At 33.0% G+C, this 21,514-nt stretch overlaps 1 protein-coding gene across 2 annotated transcripts; it reads left to right on the top strand.

The window, feature by feature from the left end:
• The first annotated feature begins 1,477 nt into the window (after positions 1 to 1,477).
• Positions 1,478 to 11,694, top strand: LOC126699971 (cell division cycle protein 27 homolog B). Of its 2 annotated transcripts, none has more exons than XM_050397950.1 (16): positions 1,478 to 1,868; positions 2,013 to 2,085; positions 2,201 to 2,316; positions 2,510 to 2,556; positions 3,337 to 3,434; positions 4,199 to 4,518; positions 4,748 to 4,921; positions 7,393 to 7,606; positions 7,953 to 8,179; positions 8,358 to 8,423; positions 8,667 to 8,786; positions 9,096 to 9,172; positions 9,875 to 9,994; positions 10,142 to 10,361; positions 10,459 to 10,740; positions 11,230 to 11,694. In XM_050397950.1, exons 1-16 carry the CDS (start codon positions 1,761 to 1,763, stop codon positions 11,278 to 11,280), a joined length of 2,313 nt encoding a protein of 770 aa, XP_050253907.1. In that variant the 5' UTR covers positions 1,478 to 1,760; the 3' UTR covers positions 11,281 to 11,694. The 2 variants fall into 2 exon arrangements, with proteins under 2 accessions (XP_050253907.1, XP_050253908.1); XM_050397951.1 differs by having other exon boundaries at positions 1,480 to 1,868; positions 4,766 to 4,921.
• The last annotated feature ends 9,820 nt before the right edge of the window (positions 11,695 to 21,514 follow it).

Here is a 21,514-nt window from a genome sequence, read left to right on the forward strand (position 1 = left end):
AAAATTTTTTAATTTGCACAAATGGGTCTAAATCTCTAATGGATAAATTAAATTCAATTATTTGATTGAAAATCACAAGGTAGGGGCAAAATCATAATTTCACAAGTCTAGGTTTAAAAAAAAAATCATTTTACAACATGGCATAATTTTTTTTTTTTTGAGAAATAATTACAACATGGCATAATTCAAAACTTGGCCTAACACCGAATTCAAGTTAAATTGTACTTTCAAGGGCAAAATTGTTATTTTTAGCACAAAATTTGGGAACTTTATTTTATAAATATCGAAGCTTAGTTCTCATTGGTTGAAAAGTGCTCTTAAAGTAGTATTGAGCATAAAATAAAACTGAGGTACGGTTGCTAGGTGCCGTACACGGTTGTCCTGAGGACTTAAATTGAAGCATTGCATCATTACATAGAAGTTTCTAAATTATTAATTAGACAAAGATTTGATGATACAATGACAAACTAAACCCTTTTTCCCTGAATTCTCGGTGTGAATTAATTAATTAATACGACAACACAATAAAATCCCATTTGGTTTCTAGAAAACACACCAAATTTGCCTTTTGAGCAAGTTCCTCATTCTTAATCTTTTTGAATTGTTGCTTTCCATTTTAAGATAAAATCTTCAAATTCATAACTCTGAACTTACCTTCCCACCATTTTATTTCTTCTTATTTTAGAGCCTTTTACATCATAGTTTGAACAAATAAAAAAGGTTGGGATATTGTTGGGAAAAACTACAAAAATAAATGTGGATATTTTTGTTTTGAAAAATAAACCACTCACACTAGTGTAATAGTGACTAAAATATACGGAGAAGTAAAGATTTAAGTCGGGGTTAATGATGTAGAAGGTGAACTGAAAGATTTGAATGTTGGATGTGGTATTTCAATTTTTTTGGAATGTAATTAATTTCTAATACAATATATATTTTTAAATTTCTTTATATGCCTTTAAGAATTTTCTGAAGAGTAGTTTAGAATATTCTTATTACTCTTAATGACTGAGATTGAGTGTTGAAAAAAAAAAAAAAACTTTCAATCTTAATCATTGAGAAAAAAAGTTTAAATTTAAAAAGTGAAAAGTGGTAAAAAAAATTTGTGAGATGAGCATGGGGTAATCTGTAATTGCACTAGATATTGATTCGTCATGTAATCCTTTTATTATTATTATTATTTGTTTAATCCAAAAAAATAAATTTGAAATTCTTTCAAAATTTGATAATAAAAGAGAGTTATTATCATTAAGGACAGACATTATAAGTTGAAACTCTATTTTAAATAATAAATTTGATTGGGCTAAAGGTTTTCAATGGGCTCGTAAGCCCAGCGGGCTTTAAAAAAAAAATTTGGGCTATCAATCTCAGTCAGGCTAAACAAAACACTACATATAAATAAACAAAAGGGCCCATACAAAAATCCAGGCCCCAAATAATATTTTATGATTGAGCCCTAAAAACTTTCCCTCATTGCTCTTTCCCAAAATTTCGAATTTTGAATACCTTCTTCACACTCTTCACTCTCAGACACAGACGCAACACACAGACACACACAACACACGGAGAGAGAGAGAGAGAGAGAGAGAGAGAGAGAGACGTTGTTTCTTGCCGTTGATGTTGGGCAAAAATCAAAATCCCACATCGGATTTATACGTCAAATTTGGTGTGCTTTTGTTTTTGTTTTTGTGTTTGTTTTTTGCTGGTTCTTGAAGGAGAAGAAGGAGGAGGAGGAAGAAGAAGAATATAGTGGTATAGAAATGATGGAAGCAATATTGATAGAGTGTGTTCAGAATAGCCTTCGGCAATTCATGCACCGAAACGCCATTTTCATCTGCGAAAGACTCTGCGCTCAGTTCCCATCTGAGGTACTCTCTCTTTCTTTTTCTTTTTCTTTTTCTTCTTTTCAAGAAAAACCCTTTTGTTATTAGCAAAAAATATTGGTAAAAAATTGAAAAAAAAGAGAAAAAAAGAAACTGGCTTCTTTGACATCTGGGTTGTGAAAATTGCAGACAAATTTGCAATTGTTAGCTGGGTGTTATTTGAACAACAATCAATCTTATTCTGCTTATCACATTTTAAAAGGTATGTATGTATGTGCTTTTTTGATTCTTATTAATTAATTGATAAAGAATGTTTTTGTTTTTTTGTTTTTTCAATGAGTTTCTTATTATGTGGTTTTATTCTTATGTGAACGAAGGAACACAAATGGCTCAATCCCGGTACTTGTTTGCGATATCATGCTTTCAGATGGATCTTCTTAATGAGGCCGAAGCCGCGTTATGTCCTCCTGCCAATGACCCTAATGCTGCCGAGGTTGTTTTTAATTTTACAACCACAAATCAATAATATTCTTAATCATTGCATATGTTTTCTTAAAAATTTGGGGTGGGTTCGATCAAAATGTAATATTTTGGACCCATCAATTTTGCTATTTTTGTAGTTGTTTGCTTTGCTTCTGATGATGACTTACTTGCTCATTGTTGTCTGTCTTCTTTTCTTTTTGCAGATTCCAAATGGTGCAGCTGGTCATTACCTTCTTGGGCTTATTTACAGGTTGCTCTTTTTTTAGTTTTTGTTTTGATAAGTAGGTTGAGCTTTTGTTTTCCCACATGTCAGTCTTTTTGTGAACTTCCAGAGTTCTTTTGCTTGATAGAGAGACAAGAAATAAGTCAGTTTGAGACAGACATTGTTTACTTATAAAAAATGAAAAGAGAAAAAAGAATGAATGGGACATAGGACACCCTTAAAGCTTGTTGGTTTCTCTCATATGGTTTTTTAAAGTGGATTGTCTAAGAAGTTTGCTTAAACTTATTATCAAATTCACCAGCCTATTAATGTTTCGCATGACAGAATATCAAGTGAAAGACATATTTAATTAAAGTTTTCTTCTTGCTGCCCCAAGATATGGACTCACAACTGACTATAAGTAGTTGGAATACAATGACACATTCTCTTAATTTGTGTTGGCTTCAATTCTTTAATTTATTTTAATTCACTGGCATCTCTAGCTTATTTAAAGTCTTGGATCAAAGTAGCGCATGGACAACGTAAACAGGGTTAACCCCCAGTTAATTGAATTTCATTGCTATATTATCTTTTAACCTCCGTGATCCATATGAGTTATATTTCCTTCATCTTACAACTAGGATAGTGAGACTGAATTTCATTCAATTCTCATCTTTGAATTTCCAAATTAACATAAATTCTGTTGATGGTTAGTTTTTATTCATGCATAGACTGCATGAATATGTCCATTTATATTTACTTCAATTTTATGAAATTTCTTAGTTTAGCATATTGGCTGCTTATTATTGGGATTTTATTTTGTTTTAGGTATACTGATAGAAGGAAAAGTGCTGTGCATCACTTCAAGCAGGCATTATCTATAGATCCTCTAATGTGGGCTGCATATGAGGAGCTTTGTGTATTAGGTTTGTACAAAAAATACCTGCTTGGTTTCAAGTTCTTTAACTGCTGTGCTACTGGCATTATATATAACTTCATGCAGAAACCAATCGGTTAACTCTAAAGGCTTAGAAACTTATTTTTAGGAATTTCAGCTAATTTGAACTCAGTGAAAAAGAAATTTAAGGTCATTATGGTTGGTGAAGTTCCATATCATCAAAAGAAAAAGAGAGTTATATAAAATATCATGGTTGGACTGCTGCCCTAGGTAAGATTCTTACTAATGATAATCTTCGCCACTGTAAGGTCTGTGTGATCAAGTGGTGTTACATGTGTAAGAAGGCTGGGGAGGCAGTTGATCATCTTTTCCTCCAGTAAGTATGCTAGTGATCTGTGGTCCCTGATTTTTGTTTATTTGGGGTTCAGTGGGTTTGCCTCATCGAATCATTGAAGTGTTGGCCTGCAGGAAGGGGAGATTGTTAGGCAAGGTGTTCTGCTTGGTGTGCAGTACCATTGTCTCTTATTTGGATGGTTTGAAGGGAGTGTAACTGTATAGAGCATTTGGAGGTTTAGAAAGGCCTTCAATGGAGTTGAAATTTTTCCTTCTGTGTCCTTTGCATGAGTGGATTGCTGTATCCAATCATTCATCTCACACTTTGCTTGTTTTGATTGATAGTTGATGTTCATATAATTGAGGGATGTAGTAGTGTTATCTCAGTAACCTTTGACGTTTGCTCTCATACTTTTGATCCATATTTAATTCAAGGCCTTTCTCCTTTGATTGTTTTAGGTGCTGCTGAAGAAGCAACTGCAGTTTTTGGTGAAGCAGCTGCTCTTTGCATACAAAAGCAGTACTTACATCATGGATCAGCTTCCCAAAGCTTGCACATCTCAAATGAGGATCGTAACTTAGTTTCTGGCAGGAACTTTGGCCAAGGCCCTGATGATGCCAGTCCAAGGCAATTGAAACACATGCAAGGAAATAGCCTAAGAGATATTCCTGGCAATTATCATGGAGCAGCTGCATTGGGAGGAGCTGCTAGTCAGCCTTCAAATGGCAGTTCATCAAACATATCATTCTATAATACTCCTTCACCAATGGCCTCACAGGTATAAAAATGGAAATTACACCTCATAATGTTAATGTGTTTGTTTTCCTTATAAAAGAATAACTCTCTTCCTTCCAAAAAATAATTGTTTTTGATGCAGCTCGTTATAACTCATGGTACTGAAGAAGTGGACTTTTTTTCCCTTGTTTCTTTAGCTAATATATTGTGTTTCTTTACATCTTCATTAGTTTGTATCTCCTTTTTCTGTAAAGATTAATCAGTGGCCTTAGATCCCCTATATTTCACAGTTGTCAGGTGTTGCTCCACCGCCTTTGTGTAGAAATGCGCAGCCAAACGGCCCAAACCCAAGCATTCTCAATGCTGATAGCTCTCCAAGGTCAACTGTAAACTCTACTATTCAAGCCCCTCGAAGAAAGTTTGTGGACGAAGGAAAATTACGAAAGGTTATTGATTTGAATATTCATTTATTTATTTATTTTTAAATTGTCACTCAGTTTTCATTTATATAAAACAGTAATTATGTATTTCACTGCTTTCATATGTCATCTCCTTTTCTTAGGATATAGTGATAATTAAATTAGCAGTAATTCCTTATTATAAATTATAGTCTAAATTATGAATTTTCATGTATCCATTTTTTAAGAACTTTTTTGTAATAAATAAATTCAATAAATTATTTGGTCAGATTTCCAGAGTGCATTTGTTGTGCATGAAACTAGGAATTTTATAGGGTTCATTAGTAACATGTCAGGAAGTTAAAATTGGGCAGGGGGAGTCTTATCAGCCTTGGACTTTACACATTATCTAGAAAAGCTTGGTTCAAGTTTTTTTAGGTATTAGTTTTTTGAATTTGTGAAGTTGTGAGGTGTGAGCTTTCGTATATTAATTTACCCACCAAGATCATTTTGTTACTTGGTTTTGTCTTTATATATTTTGTTAGAATGGTGGTTTAGGTGATTAAATTTACCCTTTCTTATTAGTTTATGCTTTTGGGATAAGTGGCAATTTTTTATGGTATTAGTGTAGGCGGTAGTAAGTCTGATTGTATGTTCGAAAATTCCATGTGTTGGACTCCACTTATTGAGGGAGAGTCTAGACCCACATGTGAGAGAGTGTTAGAATGATGGTTATCCACCCTTTCCTATCAACTTAAGCTTTTGGGGGTAGGTGGCATCTGATCATGTTCATGTATTTTGAGGTTATTCAATTGTTTCAGTATTTTCTGCTTTTCCTTGCCTTTTAGGCATGGAATTTGAGCTCATGGTAGTTTATTTTGCCTTTGGGGTTGATATAATCCTCAATTCATTACATAGGTTGCACCATTGTACTTTAATGTGTCGGCTTAACTTGTCTATACATCTTATGGCATCTTTCTGCCTTATGTTATCAAATTAGTGGGTGACATTTTCTTTTTGTTCGTTATACACTATATGTGGATGGGGAAAGAGGAGAGGGGGGAGTATAGGGGAAGGGGGTGGGGGGTTTAAATTTTCCTGTTTGAAAGTTTTATAAAGGGAATAAGAAAGGATTTGAAAGGGTTTTAATGGATATCTCACTCCTTCAAACCTCTTATTTTTAATTCCCCCACATTGGGGGAATTTGGAGGAGGGTTCCATTTTATTAAAAAATTTCAAATTTCCAATTTTATCCCTAGCATTTTATCAAATTACTAACTATATCAACCATCTACACAATCAAAATTCTCTCTTTCTTCCCTCGCATTTAAAGTCCTCCCTTGGTTCTCAAATGTCTTAAATATTATACCTATCTAAGAACAATGTCGTTGACCAGTTTTGTGCCCTCTCAAGTGTCTTTTAGCCATTAAGAGTTACTCACACTGCAGTGTAGTAACAAACTTCACTTTTTCAAGGACAATTACTTCAATTTATACCCTGGAAGATAATCAATGGTCTGTCTCCAACCATCTTAAGCAAACATCTGCCCTTTTTTTGGATAGAAAGTTCAAGAGAAGACAGGAGCACAAAAACATGTAACTGGACAATTCAAAGGACAAAAAACCAAGTAGTAGTAGTCCGCTTCTTGAGAATTATAGGAACAAAAGTTATGAACAAATGCATGTGTCCCATCCAGTTATTAAGTCTTTTATAAAAAAAGGGATAGAATAAAATTTAGTTAATAAAAAAAGTAACTTAAAAAGAAATGGAAAAAAAAAAGACTTTTTTCTTTTGTTTTGTTTTCTCCAGCTGTGTTATCTTAATTCAAGAGTCTCACATTGGACAGTAAATAAGGTTTTGTTACTTTGTGCCAAATGGAAGGTCCTAAGCTCTCTCTCTCTCTCTCTCTCTCCCCTTGAGCTTCTTTCTACTAAATTAAAGCCTGAAATCGATCTCTTTTGTCAGCCACAGATCCACTACTTTCTCTACGTGGTGCTTACAGATATATTAATAATATGGTTGTATATAATGGTCAATCACCCACCTTTACTTAAACATATATTTTATGCTTTGAAATAGAGTTTGGTGCAATATAATTAATATGTTCATTGGTTAATAGTAGAGTAACACAGTTTGGTTAGTAATTTTCTTGTATAATTGCCTATCACAAAAATAGAAAATGGCACAATTATAATTTATTTTTTATTTTGTTTATCTTTATATGTATTTTTGAAGAGAAATTTCATGTAGATAATATCAAGTAATGATCTCTTATGATTATATCTATTTGTTTAATTTTAACCAAAAAAGGGTACAATCATGAATTTATATGATGTCTTACCCTTTCCTCTACTTCCCACATTAGTTTTTAAAACATCCAAACAAAGAGGAGGGTCTCTATTCCCTTCTCTTCCCCTTAATTTTTAAAACATCCAAACAAAGCCTCTCCTCTCCCTCCAAACTTTCAAAGCTAGTCTAAGTCATTTGAGCTTGTCTTATTTTATCTCCTTTGTTTTCAGATTTCTGGGAGGTTATTTTCTGATTCTGGCCCTCGACGAAGTACAAGACTTTCTGGAGAAGCAGGGGCCACGAATGTGAGTGCAACTATGGTAGTTGGAAATGGAACTAGCAACTCTTCTAAATATCTTGGAGGTTCCAAGCTGAGCTCTATGGCATTTCGTGCTGTGACAGTTCGTAAGGGTCAGTCATGGGCTAATGAAAATATTGATGAAGGTAATGAATCTCTTTATCTTCTACTAAGTTAGTGACCTATACTGAAAAAATGATGATTACCAGTGCAAAAACGATAATCTTCCACTGGTATTCCTTTACATAATTATTCTCTACCACTTGGTTAAAAACAATAGGATTTGATTTTTCTTAAAAAAACCTGATAATGGGAACTCAAGTTTTTAATTGCATTGCGGATGCAAGAGTTGTTTCCTATAGATTGTGGTTTGGACTTCCAATATATCAATGTGAAGTTGGCCTTATGTGAACTTGATTTCCTTTCATTACGATATTTTGCCTAATGGCTATTTTACTGATACTCTAATCATTCTAATTCGATCTCATTTAGGGATACGCAATGAGGCTTTTGATGATTCTCGTTCAAATATTACATTGTCAACTTCTAGTTCATCTCCCTCTGTTGATACTAGAGATCTTGAACAAGAAGGAGCCACCATTCCAACTAATGGAAGTATCATGAATGGCTCAAGAGTTATTAGTGGTGCTTCAGAAATAATGGGCCTTTTGAGAACACTTGGGGAAGGCTACAGACTTTCCTGCATGTACCGGTGCCAGGTATTGCACGTTTTTTCTTGAAGAAACAACAAAACATACTAGTTATATAAATAGGAAAAGATGATCGGAGAATTTTTTTTGAAAATAATGTAAGTCTATTAGAAATCTACACAGAAAAAAGATGATTTTATATACCCTGGTTTATGTGTAATTGTATGACTGCTTCTGGGTTGTACAGGAAGCACTGGATGTCTATCTTAAACTTCCACACAAGCATTATAATACGGGCTGGGTGCTTTCTCAGGTAGTTTTGTAGTTCAAAATTCTATACTTGACCCTTTTCTGGATTTGATACTTTTTATCTACATTGTGATACAAAAGTTGACTATTTATACAAATGCATGGATTTTTTTATTTTATTTTTTTATTATCAATGAACTGGTTTATTTACATGCCATTGTTTCCTAAATGACTCTTCTGCTAGAACATTAGAATATCTGCATAATACTGACTATTTGGCATGTTATTGTTCATGTTTCAAATGCAGGTTGGAAAAGCTTATTTTGAATTGGTAGATTATTTAGAAGCTGATCGGGCTTTCAGTCTTGCTCGCCAGGCATCCCCTTACAGTTTAGAAGGAATGGATATATATTCTACAGTACTTTATGTGAGTTTTGACCATATTGTACTTGAGGAAAGAATTCTTTTTTCCGTTGTAAAATGGAAGGGGGGTTGTCCCAACTCTTAAAAGGATGCAATCTGAAAATTTACTTCCTTGGATGGGTAACTTAGCAGAGTCAGAGTCAGCTGACTGCAAGCAGGGGGCTTAAAATCATTGTTCTGCTTCTTAGTTTGTCATTACTATATTAGTTCTCTTGATCTATTATCTATTTATCTTGCATTTATGATAATGTATGCTTGCAGTAAATTTTTTTTTCCTGTTGCTTCGCTGACAGTTATACTATCTCCATTGCAGCATTTGAAGGAAGATATGAAGTTAAGTTACCTGGCTCAAGAACTTATATCGACTGACCGCTTAGCTCCCCAATCTTGGTAGCTTTGTCAACTCTTTTCAAATTACAATGTGCATTGTAGTCTTTAGTTTCTTATAAACCTGCTCAGCATTGGACTTTTTCAAGTATTTTTAATACTCACTTTTATACTTCTTTATGTTCAGAGCTATTTCTCCCCTAAATGTTGTTATTATTATTATAATCATTATAATTTAATCTGGTGTTTAAAGTTTGGCTCTATGCAGTATAATCTGTAATTATCTCATGTCTTACTGAAACTGATTTTGGTTGTTTGTTCACTCTGGTGGACCACGTAATAAGTTCTCAATTGTAAATTGTTGTTATTGTTCTTTATTACACTCTGAAATATTGAGATATGGAGACTTCTATTCATATAAGTGTAAATTTTTCCTGCATACTTGTTAGTGGAGGGATGGGAAGATCGTTTGGCATTTGTCTTTCAGTTTTTCCATGAGTCATGTGTTTGTTACTGCCCTCCTGTTATATGGTTGTATTATGGCAACTACTTGTAGACGTTTGGTGATTTATTGGTTTTTTTGGCATTGATCACCTACTTTTCATGCTGCTAGTAATTTGTCTTTTCAATTTGAGGGTCAAAGGCCAGGATTAAATAACAGGGTTATTATCATGTCCATTGTTATCCATGGCTGTATTCAGAGTTCTTAGTTGTTACTATCAACATTACCTTTTCTTACATGTTTTGTTCTGAATGGACACGCAGGTGTGCTATGGGAAATTGCTATAGCTTGCAGAAAGACCATGAAACGGCTCTGAAAAATTTCCAGCGAGCTGTTCAACTGAATCCAAGATTTGCATATGCACACACCCTTTGTGGCCATGAGTATGACAGTTTCTTCCCTACCTGAAACCCCAATTTAACTCATAAGATTGAAAATCTTGTACAGTGAACTTGTATTGATGGTTAATTCTTACTTTTTATTATTTCAGCTAGCTATTTATGATCTTGCAATTGTTTCCTCAACTGCAGATATGTAGCTTTGGAGGATTTTGAAAATGGAATTAAGAGCTACCAGAGTGCACTTCGGGTTAATGCAAGGCATTATAACTCCTGGTATGGGCTTGGAATGATATATCTTCGCCAAGAGAAGTTTGAGTTTTCGGAGCATCACTTCCGAATGGCTTTCCATATAAATCCACGTTCTTCTGTTATAATGTCTTATCTTGGCACAGCTTTGCATGCCTTAAAGGTTGGATCACTCGCTACATTATTCTACTATTATTTATGGCTGCTGAAGCAATATTGTATTTGCAAGCTCTCTTAATTGTGTTTCTATTATCCAACAGAGAAGTGATGAAGCTTTGGCGATCATGGAGAGGGCTATCTTAGCAGATAAGAAGAATCCTCTTCCCATGTATCAGAAGGCTAATATACTAGTGAGCTTGGAAAATTTTGATGAAGCTCTAGAAGCCCTGGAGGAGCTTAAAGAGTATGCCCCTCGTGAAAGCAGTGTATATGCTTTGATGGGTAGGATTTATAAGCGGAGTAAGATGTATGACAAAGCGATGCTTCATTATGGTCTTGCTTTGGATCTGAAGCCGCCTGCGACAGATGTTGCTGCCATTAAGGTGATTGACTTATTTCATAGCTAATTGTTTCTTTTAAACTTGGATATTATTGTTTATTTATTTATTTTTTTGATAAACAACTTGGATATTATTGTTGTTATTATTGAAATGCTACTTCAGAACCAATGGTAGTGTAGCCTAGTGGCATTTCTCCTTTGGGAGGTTTCGGGTTTGGCCGAAATTCGGTGCTAGATTTGTGGGGTTAGAAATTTCTTCTATTGTTTGTAGAAAAAAGGTTTAGTTTTCCAATTGCACAAGCACGTTTGTCATTCAATTTTGTAGTAAGATAAGTCAGACTATCTGCCACAAATTATGCGTTTTGGCTCTTTATTTGTATCTATACCATCGATGCGCTTCAAAAGGAAGAAAAACTCTTGAGTTTGATTACTTCGCAAAAAGATTGCATTTCTTTTTTGTTCTTTCAATAAGTGCAGAGAGCAAGGAACTTTTGCTATATTCATCATTTCTTACTTTCTAATCTTTTGACAGGCTGCCATTGAGAAGTTGCATGTACCTGATGAAATTGAAGACAACTTGTAGATTTACTTGTCCTTGATGTGCAGAAATGGAGAATGATGCAAATTATTCGGCTCAGATCATTTGGTTCCAAGGAGTTTGGCCTGCTTGTGCTTTCGATGGATGATGAATAAAAAAGCTTAATGCTTGAGGCCTGATTTTTCATGCTGGTATCCCATCTAGTTGGCAGATAATGTGGAAGTAACCTCATTTTCTGTAGGTGATTTACACATAACAGAGGAGTGCGTGTAACAAAGGTATTAAAAGATGCCATACGTGTATGGATACTGGTATAATGATGCCAGAGAAGTCTTGTACCATTAGTCTGTATTACTTGTTCATAGTTGTAGTTGGCTCTCCAATTCATTGATACTAGGGCATAATATTCAATATATTTAAATCTGTTGTTTATCAAGGCACATAGCCAGATTGCTGATCCGCACCCGTTTCTTATGATTTTGCACTCATCCTGTACCCTTTGCCGCACTTAGTTGTATTTGGAATCATACCCTTTTACACGAGTTGGTTTATTAATCATTATAGCTCAGTTGTAACTGATGCTAGAGGCCCTTGAGGCACACATTCCATCGAACAACTCAAGTTTTTTAGAGTCAAAGTGAAATGAAGGCCATTACAATCATTATAATTGTGATTTCAAGGATTGTCGTTTTAGCCAATCGTCTGTGGGGTTGAGCTTGCTTTAGACTTTAATTGTATGTTATAACATAGATTGCATTGACATAACACTACAATCTCCAAGTCAATTAAATTTTAAGGAGTTGATGATAAAATTTTGAATTTAAGGATTTGAAATAGTTTTATAAAGCTGGATATTGGAGCAATAGTCTATCTTTCAATCCCACTTTTTGTGACATGGCTTGGCTAGCTGGTTTCTTTGATATTAGGTTATCACTCACAAAGTTGGGTTCAGCTTGGAGGCAAATTGAGCCTCAACTTCAGCAAGCACAGAGTGGTTTGAGCGCTAAAAGCTTTGAGCAAAAACAAAGTCAATCAAGAATCTCCCATGACATATATATACAAATTTAGGTAAGATAAATAATCAAACATGAGGGGTTTACATTTTTTGGGCTAAGGTTTTGTTGTTGTTGTTGAAGGGTTTGCATTATTTTCTTTTTAAATACAATTGGGATACAAGGCTTTGTTGTTGTTGTTGAAGGGTTTACATTATTTTCTTTTTGAAAACAATTGGGTTTTGTGTTATCAAAGGGATAAAATTAAGTGGAGTTGAGAAGGAAAAATAGGACAATATAAAGAAGTTTACATAGGCCTAGAAGAAATTGGAGACAAACAAAGACGTGTATAGTAACACTAACAAAAGAGAAATCTTGAATGTCTAGAGCATAAATATTATGGAAGCAGACCTATAAAATGGAAAATATCTGAAAGCAATGCAGCTCTAATAGTCAAAAAGTTGATGTCTTACATATACCATATAGCATAGAGCATAATTTGAACAAAACTACAATAGAAAGCCCAGTTTATAGCTGTTAATATATGTACTGAATGGTAAATTAACTATAAAACCTCAACGAATAGTCATGACTCATAAGCATGTCCAAAAGGCGTGGTTTCATGTTTGTTCACACAATTAGATTAGAACTTCGCATATGTAGCCAACATGTGGAGAGTATGGTAAGACAATTACAACTTCACAAAGCCAGAATACTGCCCCAAAAATCCAAGTACTAACTACCGCTAACAAGCTTCATAGGCCTCAACTTGACCATATAAGCATATCAAATCCTTGGGCGTTTCGGGTTTGGTGCACTTGTATATGGATGATTGTATGTGACCAAGGTGGTCTAGAACCTGCAGCCTAACCCTTCAGCATTGGCGGTGCAGCAGGTGTATGGGGACCTTGGGACGGGCATGAAGGTGGTTGTGATGGTGCAGCAGCAGCATGTGTATATGGATGTGGGTGGTACGTGCAGCCAGAAGGGATTGTTGGGGGGGGGGGGGGGGCGCGGTGGGGTTGGGCAAGAATAAGTGAAGGTAGATTTGTGTATAGAAGTGAAGAATTCAGCCACGATGAGCAATTCATTGGGTTTAGCATTCGACACGACATATATGGGCTGCCCTTTACTAGAGGAGCACCATGGTTCTTCAAACACATAATCTTGAAAGGTCCTCAGTGTTACTAGTGATCAGTGGAAGATGATGAATGGGCTTTGCCTTGAACTGAATACAGTATTTCCAACCGACACCCATCTGTACCAACAGCTTCACAAGTCTCACAAACTCCTGTACCTCGCAATTAATATTCATGTTCAAAAATAAAAAAAAGAGCATACTTATAATATAACCATAAAATAATGGCAGTGTTTATTACACACTTGTGTGTGTCCTTACAAGTGGGAAATACATTGGAATCGTGACTCTAAGACACGTTTTTAAGTTTGCAAACGTGACTTGGAGTCATGATTTCAGTATATACTTGTGTGGATGCACACAAGTGTGTAACAAGTTTTCCCCTAAATAATTAATACATACTTATTGAGAAAATTAAACTAACCTTGATTTCATTGTAGCGCTTTATCAACATCCACATGTATTCAGAGCATATTATGCATTCATGCTCAGCAAGATACAGAACAAACAAGCAAGTTTAATTAATTAATTAATTATTAGTTTTAGTCAATCAAAACCCTTTTTTTTTACCATATATATATATATATATATATGTGTGTGTGTGTGTACCTCCATCGCTGTGGACAATCTGGGATTAAGGAGAAGAAAGAAAATGTCAATTTCGGGATACTTAGATATAGTTGCTTAGATGCATACATTCATTACAAGTCTAGAAGACTTAAATAGAAGCATCTTCGTAAGGCTAAGCTTATAATAAACTAGTCGCTAACCCGTGCGATGCACGGAAAAATTATTGATTCTGAAAAAAATCCAACAATGAGTAAATAGACATTTTGCTAGTTAGTAATTTTTTTTTAAATGAAGAAATATTTAACTTCTATACTTTTCCATAGTTTAGAAGTGTTGTCTAATATTGAACATTATTGAGTTGCAAGTGTATAGTTACCGAAACCTACAAAGTAATTTACAATTCTTAAATTAATAAAGCAAAACTCTCAATAGTTATACACACACACACACACACACACACTCAAAACTAATATAAACTGTAAATATATAAACAAAGACCCTGATAGGAAGACACACCAAGTTTCAAATTTGAGTAGCAATATGACTTTCTCTTAGTTATAACAATATAGACAATTCAAAACATGGAACAATATTAAAATTATAATACCTAATTCCATTATCTTTTATGTTGAATCCAAATAAATAATTAATTGAAATTAATCCAAACAAATAATTAATCAACCAAAAATCATAGCTTTAAATAAGAAAACAAAAAATCACATGAACCTAAATAAAAAGCATTTAAGGTCAAGAATTAAGATCAACCTATTGAGACACAAATACCAAAAACCCCAAGACTTAAAATTTCAAAATTTATAGAATCCCCAAATACTGTTTCAAAACCAAACCAAATTCAACAAATTTATATATAACATACCAAATAAAAATTTATCATTCCCTAGGCTGGAAGACATAGGTTGTAACTTTGATTTTTCTCCAAAAAAATAGAGATGCTTTATCTGCCATGTACAATAAAAAAAAAAAAAAATTAGTAGAAATTTTAACCCTTGAAAACAATGTCAATATAAATATGGAGATTAACCCAAATACTCAAAAGAAAATCAATCCTAAACATAACAAAAGAATAAGATAGAGAAAAAAAATCTCAGGCACATATGAAAGCAAATAAAAAATTCGACATAAAAGATTAAAAACAATCACAGGCGCAAAATCAAACGTACCTATTTCAAATATCCGACATGTTCACCAGAACCAAATGGAGTAACAGAAGAATTAAAAGAACGTAGATTAGAAAAAATATATATAATGTAGATGAAAAAAAAAAGGGTACCAAGCTTAAGATGCGAGACTTGAGGCAAAGCAGTAATTCAATACCATAGCAAAATTAAACCATGAAAAAAGAATACCATAGGTATTATATGGTTGCATGGAGCCATGCTTGAGCTTTGAGCATGTTAGCAACAGCTAGCCACACCAACTTCATTGTATGTCTAATTCTATTAGCAGTGGCAAAAGCAAAAGCCAAAAATAAAAATCGTAAATATAGCTCTTTCAATTATCATGGCTCTTCATTCTTTTTCAGCTTGTACATTGTTGTTATTGTGTATATATATATATATATATATATATATATTTATTTATTTATAGCTGTAGGACGGTGGATAATTTGTTGAGTTATAATCAGTTTTCAACTCTACTTTGGTTAATGTATTGGTTTCCAACTATTATTAGACAACGTATGGAAATAATTTTTGGTTTCCAACTCTCTTTAGGCAACGTATGGGATAAATAAATGTTAAATAATTTTATTTTAAAAAAATAATAATGATTTGGTGACGTGGAAAATTGTGGGAACTTCAAAATCTTCGGTTTTATATATATATATATAGATTCGCTGAGCATCTTCTTCTTGACTTCGTATGCAGGTACATAATGTTCCACACTTCCAGCCGGATATTTATTGAGATCGTTGCTTTTTTCTGCAATCTCTATTACCATCCTCTCCCATGGGTGAAGAGACACTATGTGCCAAGCAAACATTCGGAAAAGCATTCCAAGTGCAATAGCTTGTATTCCCTGAAATCAACTCAATAAAGTTAAATAAAATCTCTAATTATGTACAAAGTCGAATTTAGCTGAATGTTGACAATCGTCAGCATGTTGGAACAATTCCTTCATCCTAACTGAAATTTAGGAAAATGTGATAGATCTCGCCATCAAAAGCAAGCACAAGATGTTTATGAATTATACAACTGAAAAGAGGCACATATTGCCCCAGACAACCTTACTCTTTGTCACTGTTTAATTTATAAATTAAGTCAACTGATTTTTATATGTACAGTTTTAATGTCTCACATTTTATATGTATAGCTTTCTAATGTCTCACCTTTTCTTAGGTCGAACTTAGACAAACTCAGCTTATTTTTCTCTTACCAAATTAAGCTATTGTAAAATTTACTGATGTTTAAAACAGACTTGTAGACAAAAATCTTGAAAGACAACGAGCAAAATTTAATGTGTAAAAATAAATGTCAGCTAATCTATAGACTGGCTAAAAGAAAAGGTGCAAAAGTACAAATGTAAAGCATAATGTAAGACCAGAAGATAGTACACATGCTTGTTTGGGCTTGATTGTTAAGGTTTGGTAAATCACTGATTCTATGTGATGCGGAAGCTAATCTATATATTACTAAAAGCTGAAGCGTAGCATTTAATATTGCTACGCTCACATTGAGTCACATCAGTAACCATGTCATCATTTTTTATTTCCAATTTTTTTAATATATATTTTTAAGACATTTTCTCATTTAAGGTGACTTAAAAACTTCATTATTTAAAAATTAAAATATCTTTTAAACATTATTTTTAATATTAATTTTCCAAAACTCTCCCTCCCTTTACCTCTTCATCTCCCCACTACTTTCTACCTTAATATTATTCTCTCTACCTTTTTATCTTTCTTTATTTTGACTCTTCTTATTCTCAACATCTTACTATAAATTTGACATTTTCTTTTTCATTCTATGCATAGTTTTCTCACACAAAAAATGTTACTTCTCTCTCTCTCTCTCTCTCTCTCTCTCTCAGTTTGTTTTTCATGTTTTGTCTGATTTTTATGTTTATTTTTATTGCATCAATTCTTTAGGTTGATGAATTTTTGTGTTAATTAGAATTTTATTTTGGATTGATGCAATTTAATTTTGTGTTTTAAGTTGTTATCTTTTATATTCTCTTTAATTAAATATTATCCTACTGTATCCAATCACATTCTCCAAACTATTAAATTATGCAACACAAATTAAGAAAATGGCTAGACACAAACCTGCCTTCCTTTACCATACATTGGGGGAATCAAAATATTTGTGTGATAAAGGGTCTTATAATTTATAATTTATAATTTAGATAGCACTCTTTGAATGTGTCTAGGCCTATGGATTGAGCAATTTGTAGACTTAAAAGGCTATTTAGAATGAACTTTTTGAATCAAGACTAAAAAAATATGAACTACTATATATAATTTAGATAAAAACTTTTATCATGGATACATTATTTTTTTTTTTTGGCCACAAATTTAAATCATGCAAACTTAATTATTTTAGGACAAAATTTAGTTACAAAATTGGTTGTAGTTTAAGGCTATAACCTTAATCAATATCTTTTTATCGAAGGTGAATTTTGAAAAATCCACCATTAGATTACATCTTCTTTTTATATCCTCAATACTTGCAAAATTTCTAAAATATTAAAGATCAATAGTTATGTCATCAATAAATTATTTAAATTGCAAGTTTTTGTAGTTTAAAATTATGCAAAAAATATAAGCTTACTTATCATATGGTAAATAATTTCCAATTGACACAAAATTTGACATGTGTATTAAGAGCGTAAAAAACATGTAATTCAATGGTTAGATTTTTAAAATATGTAGTAATTTTTATTTTATTAAGTAAGGTTGCAACTTTAGGCTACAACCAATTTTGTAGCTAAATTTTGTCCATAATTTTATATTATGTGCTAGCATCATCTATGCTTCTTCTTCTTCTTCTTCTCAAAAATATTATGTATTATCTTTAAAGGATGCCAACAATATTGATCTTACGGAAAAATTACATAAAATATTGAGAAAAAATGTTTTATATTACAATCTACTAAAAATGCTTTTTAAATATTTAAACCTTTCTATTTTCATATCATTGACGTGTTCTACAACTACCATATGTGTTAACTTAAGTCTTAATATTTTTAAGTTGTTTTGGCAAAAGGAAAAAAAAAAAAAAAAAAGTTGTCACAAAAGCGGAGCTCATGTAAAGTTTTTTGCAAAATAAAATATCTGTTTTATAAGGCCACTCGTAACAATATTTGCATAGTTATATAGTTCTAACTAAAGCAATCAAGTATACTTTTAGTCTTCCAAAAACACATATCTACCAGTGGTTAAACATTCATTTGGGTAGTTTTAACTTTTCATATAATTTTGCCTTTACATATTCATCTATTTTAATTTATATTTTTTTTTTCAGGGAAAAAAAAACTTTAGTTTAGATATTTATAAGTAAAAAATGAAATAATGATTCATGAATAATAAAAAAAAAAAATATATATATATATATATATATATTATTTGTACATATTTATCTTGTGCAGTTGTAACTTTACATATAATTTTGCATTTATATATTTATCTACTTTAATTTAGATGTTTTTAACTTAATAATGAAATCTATAAATAAGGTAATTAAAAAAAAATATCATATTTCTACAATTCAAAAAGTCACAATTTCTTTTTTTCAAAAAAAGGCCTGTAGGGACACGATTCTCAATCGGCCCAACAAGGACGTTGGGCTCGCACGCGAAGGATCCTTCACAATAAAATTTGTAGAGAGTGGGCTTAAAAGGCTAGCGTTTGGTCACAGGGCGTTGGTCCAAACTGGATTTTAGGGAACTCAGGTAAGAAAGGACTACGGTCAGGATATCCAAGCCCTACAACTTTGTATCTCGAAGGATTGGACTCCTCAGATCATGTCCGAACAGCACTAATGCCTTTCTCCGTTTACCCGGAGGTGGGTTTTTTGTGGTGGAGTACTTATATTGTCCGGTCATTCTCATCCCTGGAGTTTTTCCCCAGGAAGTGAGATGGGAATCCCCCTTTCTGATTAGTTTATCTTCTCTTTTATACTAGCTTACGTTCGTTGTCCCTCGTCCACGTGTAGGGTCAACTTTTCCAGGACTGATATTTGTCCCGTCAATCTAATCCCAGAATTGTTGGGGATGGTTAATAAAGCCTAAAAATCAGGTTCTGTTAGGTGCTATGTCATGTCAATGAAGGGTATTAAGGACTATTTCCCCGAGATATTTTTTGATCTTTTAAGTTTGCTTGTATTCTACTTTCGTCAATGGGATTTTGGGTCTGTCGAGGACTAAGCTGTCCTCGGCTGTATCTTCGGGCCACTTTGGGCTTACTATTTTTGAGCTTGGGCCTTGGCCTCCTTCAGTTTGGGGCCTGTGGACTCCCCATAAGCGAGCGGGCCGAGCCCACAAACTATTGTGTCCCACAAGGCCTTTTACATTTCCTTGGAATTATTTAAAAAAAAATTATAATACTTTGACATACCACTAACCTAACCACTTCATACATTAAAAAAAAAAAAATTATTGATTTAGAGAGACCAAACTAGAGAAATACCTTTCATATTTCCTTGTAAAAAAAAAAAAAAAAACCTTTGACATACCACTAGCGTAAAAACCTATTTAAGCCATCACTGATATCTATTTATTATTGATAACCATAAAATTTACAACTAGCAAGGGAACATACAAAGTAATAACGAATAAATAATGGAAGAAAAAAAAATGAAATGAAATCAAACGTCAATTAATAACCATTATTTAGAAAATAAAAAGATGGTCAAGAGAAGTAAGAAATAAAATAGAAATGACTATACAGTAGACATTAAAAACTTTATAGTGCAATAAAATCAACCATTACATTCATTTAATTAAATCAATAATACAAAATTAAATATAATAATACAAAATTTAAACTTAAAACTAATCAAACTCTAACTAGGGAAATTATATTTCATATCATAACTAAAAATGAGACGTTCTTCAATAATTTAGAAATTATATTAGAAATAAAATTGGAAAATTTTATAATCTCAATTGTTGACATATCATTTAACCTTATATATATATATATATATATATATATATAATCATAATCTTCATACACCATGACTTAAAAAAATCTAATGAATAGTTCTTCCTCTTATTTAATGTCTATGTTATGCAAATCATCAACCAATAAATATAGAAAAAAAAAAAAAAACTTTTTATAAAGTCTAGGGACTAAAATAGTATTTTACCTAAAAAATTATCACGCGCAACGCGCGGGTCTGCGACTAGTGTGATATAAAAATCTCTTAAACACAGACATTTTGGTTGATTCTCTCTCTATCTCTTTATCAATATTTCTTGGAGTCTCCATTTGCCACCCACGAGGGCTATCTTCTGTATGAAATGAAGAAAAACAAGGAAATGAAAATATACCCTTGATTTCATGGTGGCTATCTGACAGAGGAATTACCTATTTATAGCAATGCTATGTGACTTGTCTCTTGGCTTTTTCCAACCGCTTGCAAATTTGTCAGGTTCCCCTTCCCTTTAAGGATGATAAAATATTATAAGGCACATAAATTTTCTTATTGAAAAATAAAGTAAAGGCTTCCTTATTTGAAAAGAAAATAATGTAGTCATATCAGTTGTAATGCATGGTATTCCAGCAAAATTCCACAATTAGATGTGGCTGAAATAGAGCAATCATCATGGAGGGGGTGCCATAAGTAGAAATTCTTTGTATCTATATATATAAAAAATGTGGCTGAAAAAGAGACTACAATATTCAGTGGGCACAAATTTGTCAAGTACAAAATACATCCTGTTCAACTTCCATGTAAGCTGCAGTGCACTGGCTGTCACCTCACTGGCTAGTTTTATGGTCTTGGCCTGCCTGTGCAACCTAGAGATTTTGAAAGGTTATTCGTCGCCCTGATTTTTCAGCCTGGCCTAAACTTGCCTTTTTTTTTCCACCATTGATGCAGGACTTGTGTAACTAAATTTATTTTATAAATGTAGAATGGGCTTGCTAAAATTGGCTACATACTTCAAGTACACTTCTCTAAGAAATAGTAAAGCAATTGATAAAAACAGGTATTAAGAACATATTCCACAATATTTGATGGTATAGGTTGTATTAAGAACATATTCTACAATGAATTCAGGTTTTAGCATGAGTCGAGTAAAGTCTAGAACAAATCAAGAAACCAACTCCCAAGGTTGTAAATAGACATAGTAACTCTGCATGTAAAAACATAAAGCTAGCATGTTCCATGCAAGCTAATTGATCCTGGATCTATCAACACATGGCATGATAGTTAAAATAAATTAAAATGAAAACTAATTCAAAAATTGGAAAGACAGACAAGAAGACTAGTAGATCTTTAATAAGAAAAACCAAATACTGAAAATATATTGTCTATCCTTCCACGTAGTACCCAGATTCCCAGAGCATATCCCAACAGTCTTGTAGGACACAGTTACTGGGGGGCTGAACACTTTA

Source organism: Quercus robur, chromosome 9, assembly GCF_932294415.1.
Source record: "Quercus robur chromosome 9, dhQueRobu3.1, whole genome shotgun sequence".
NCBI lineage: Eukaryota > Viridiplantae > Streptophyta > Magnoliopsida > Fagales > Fagaceae > Quercus > Quercus robur.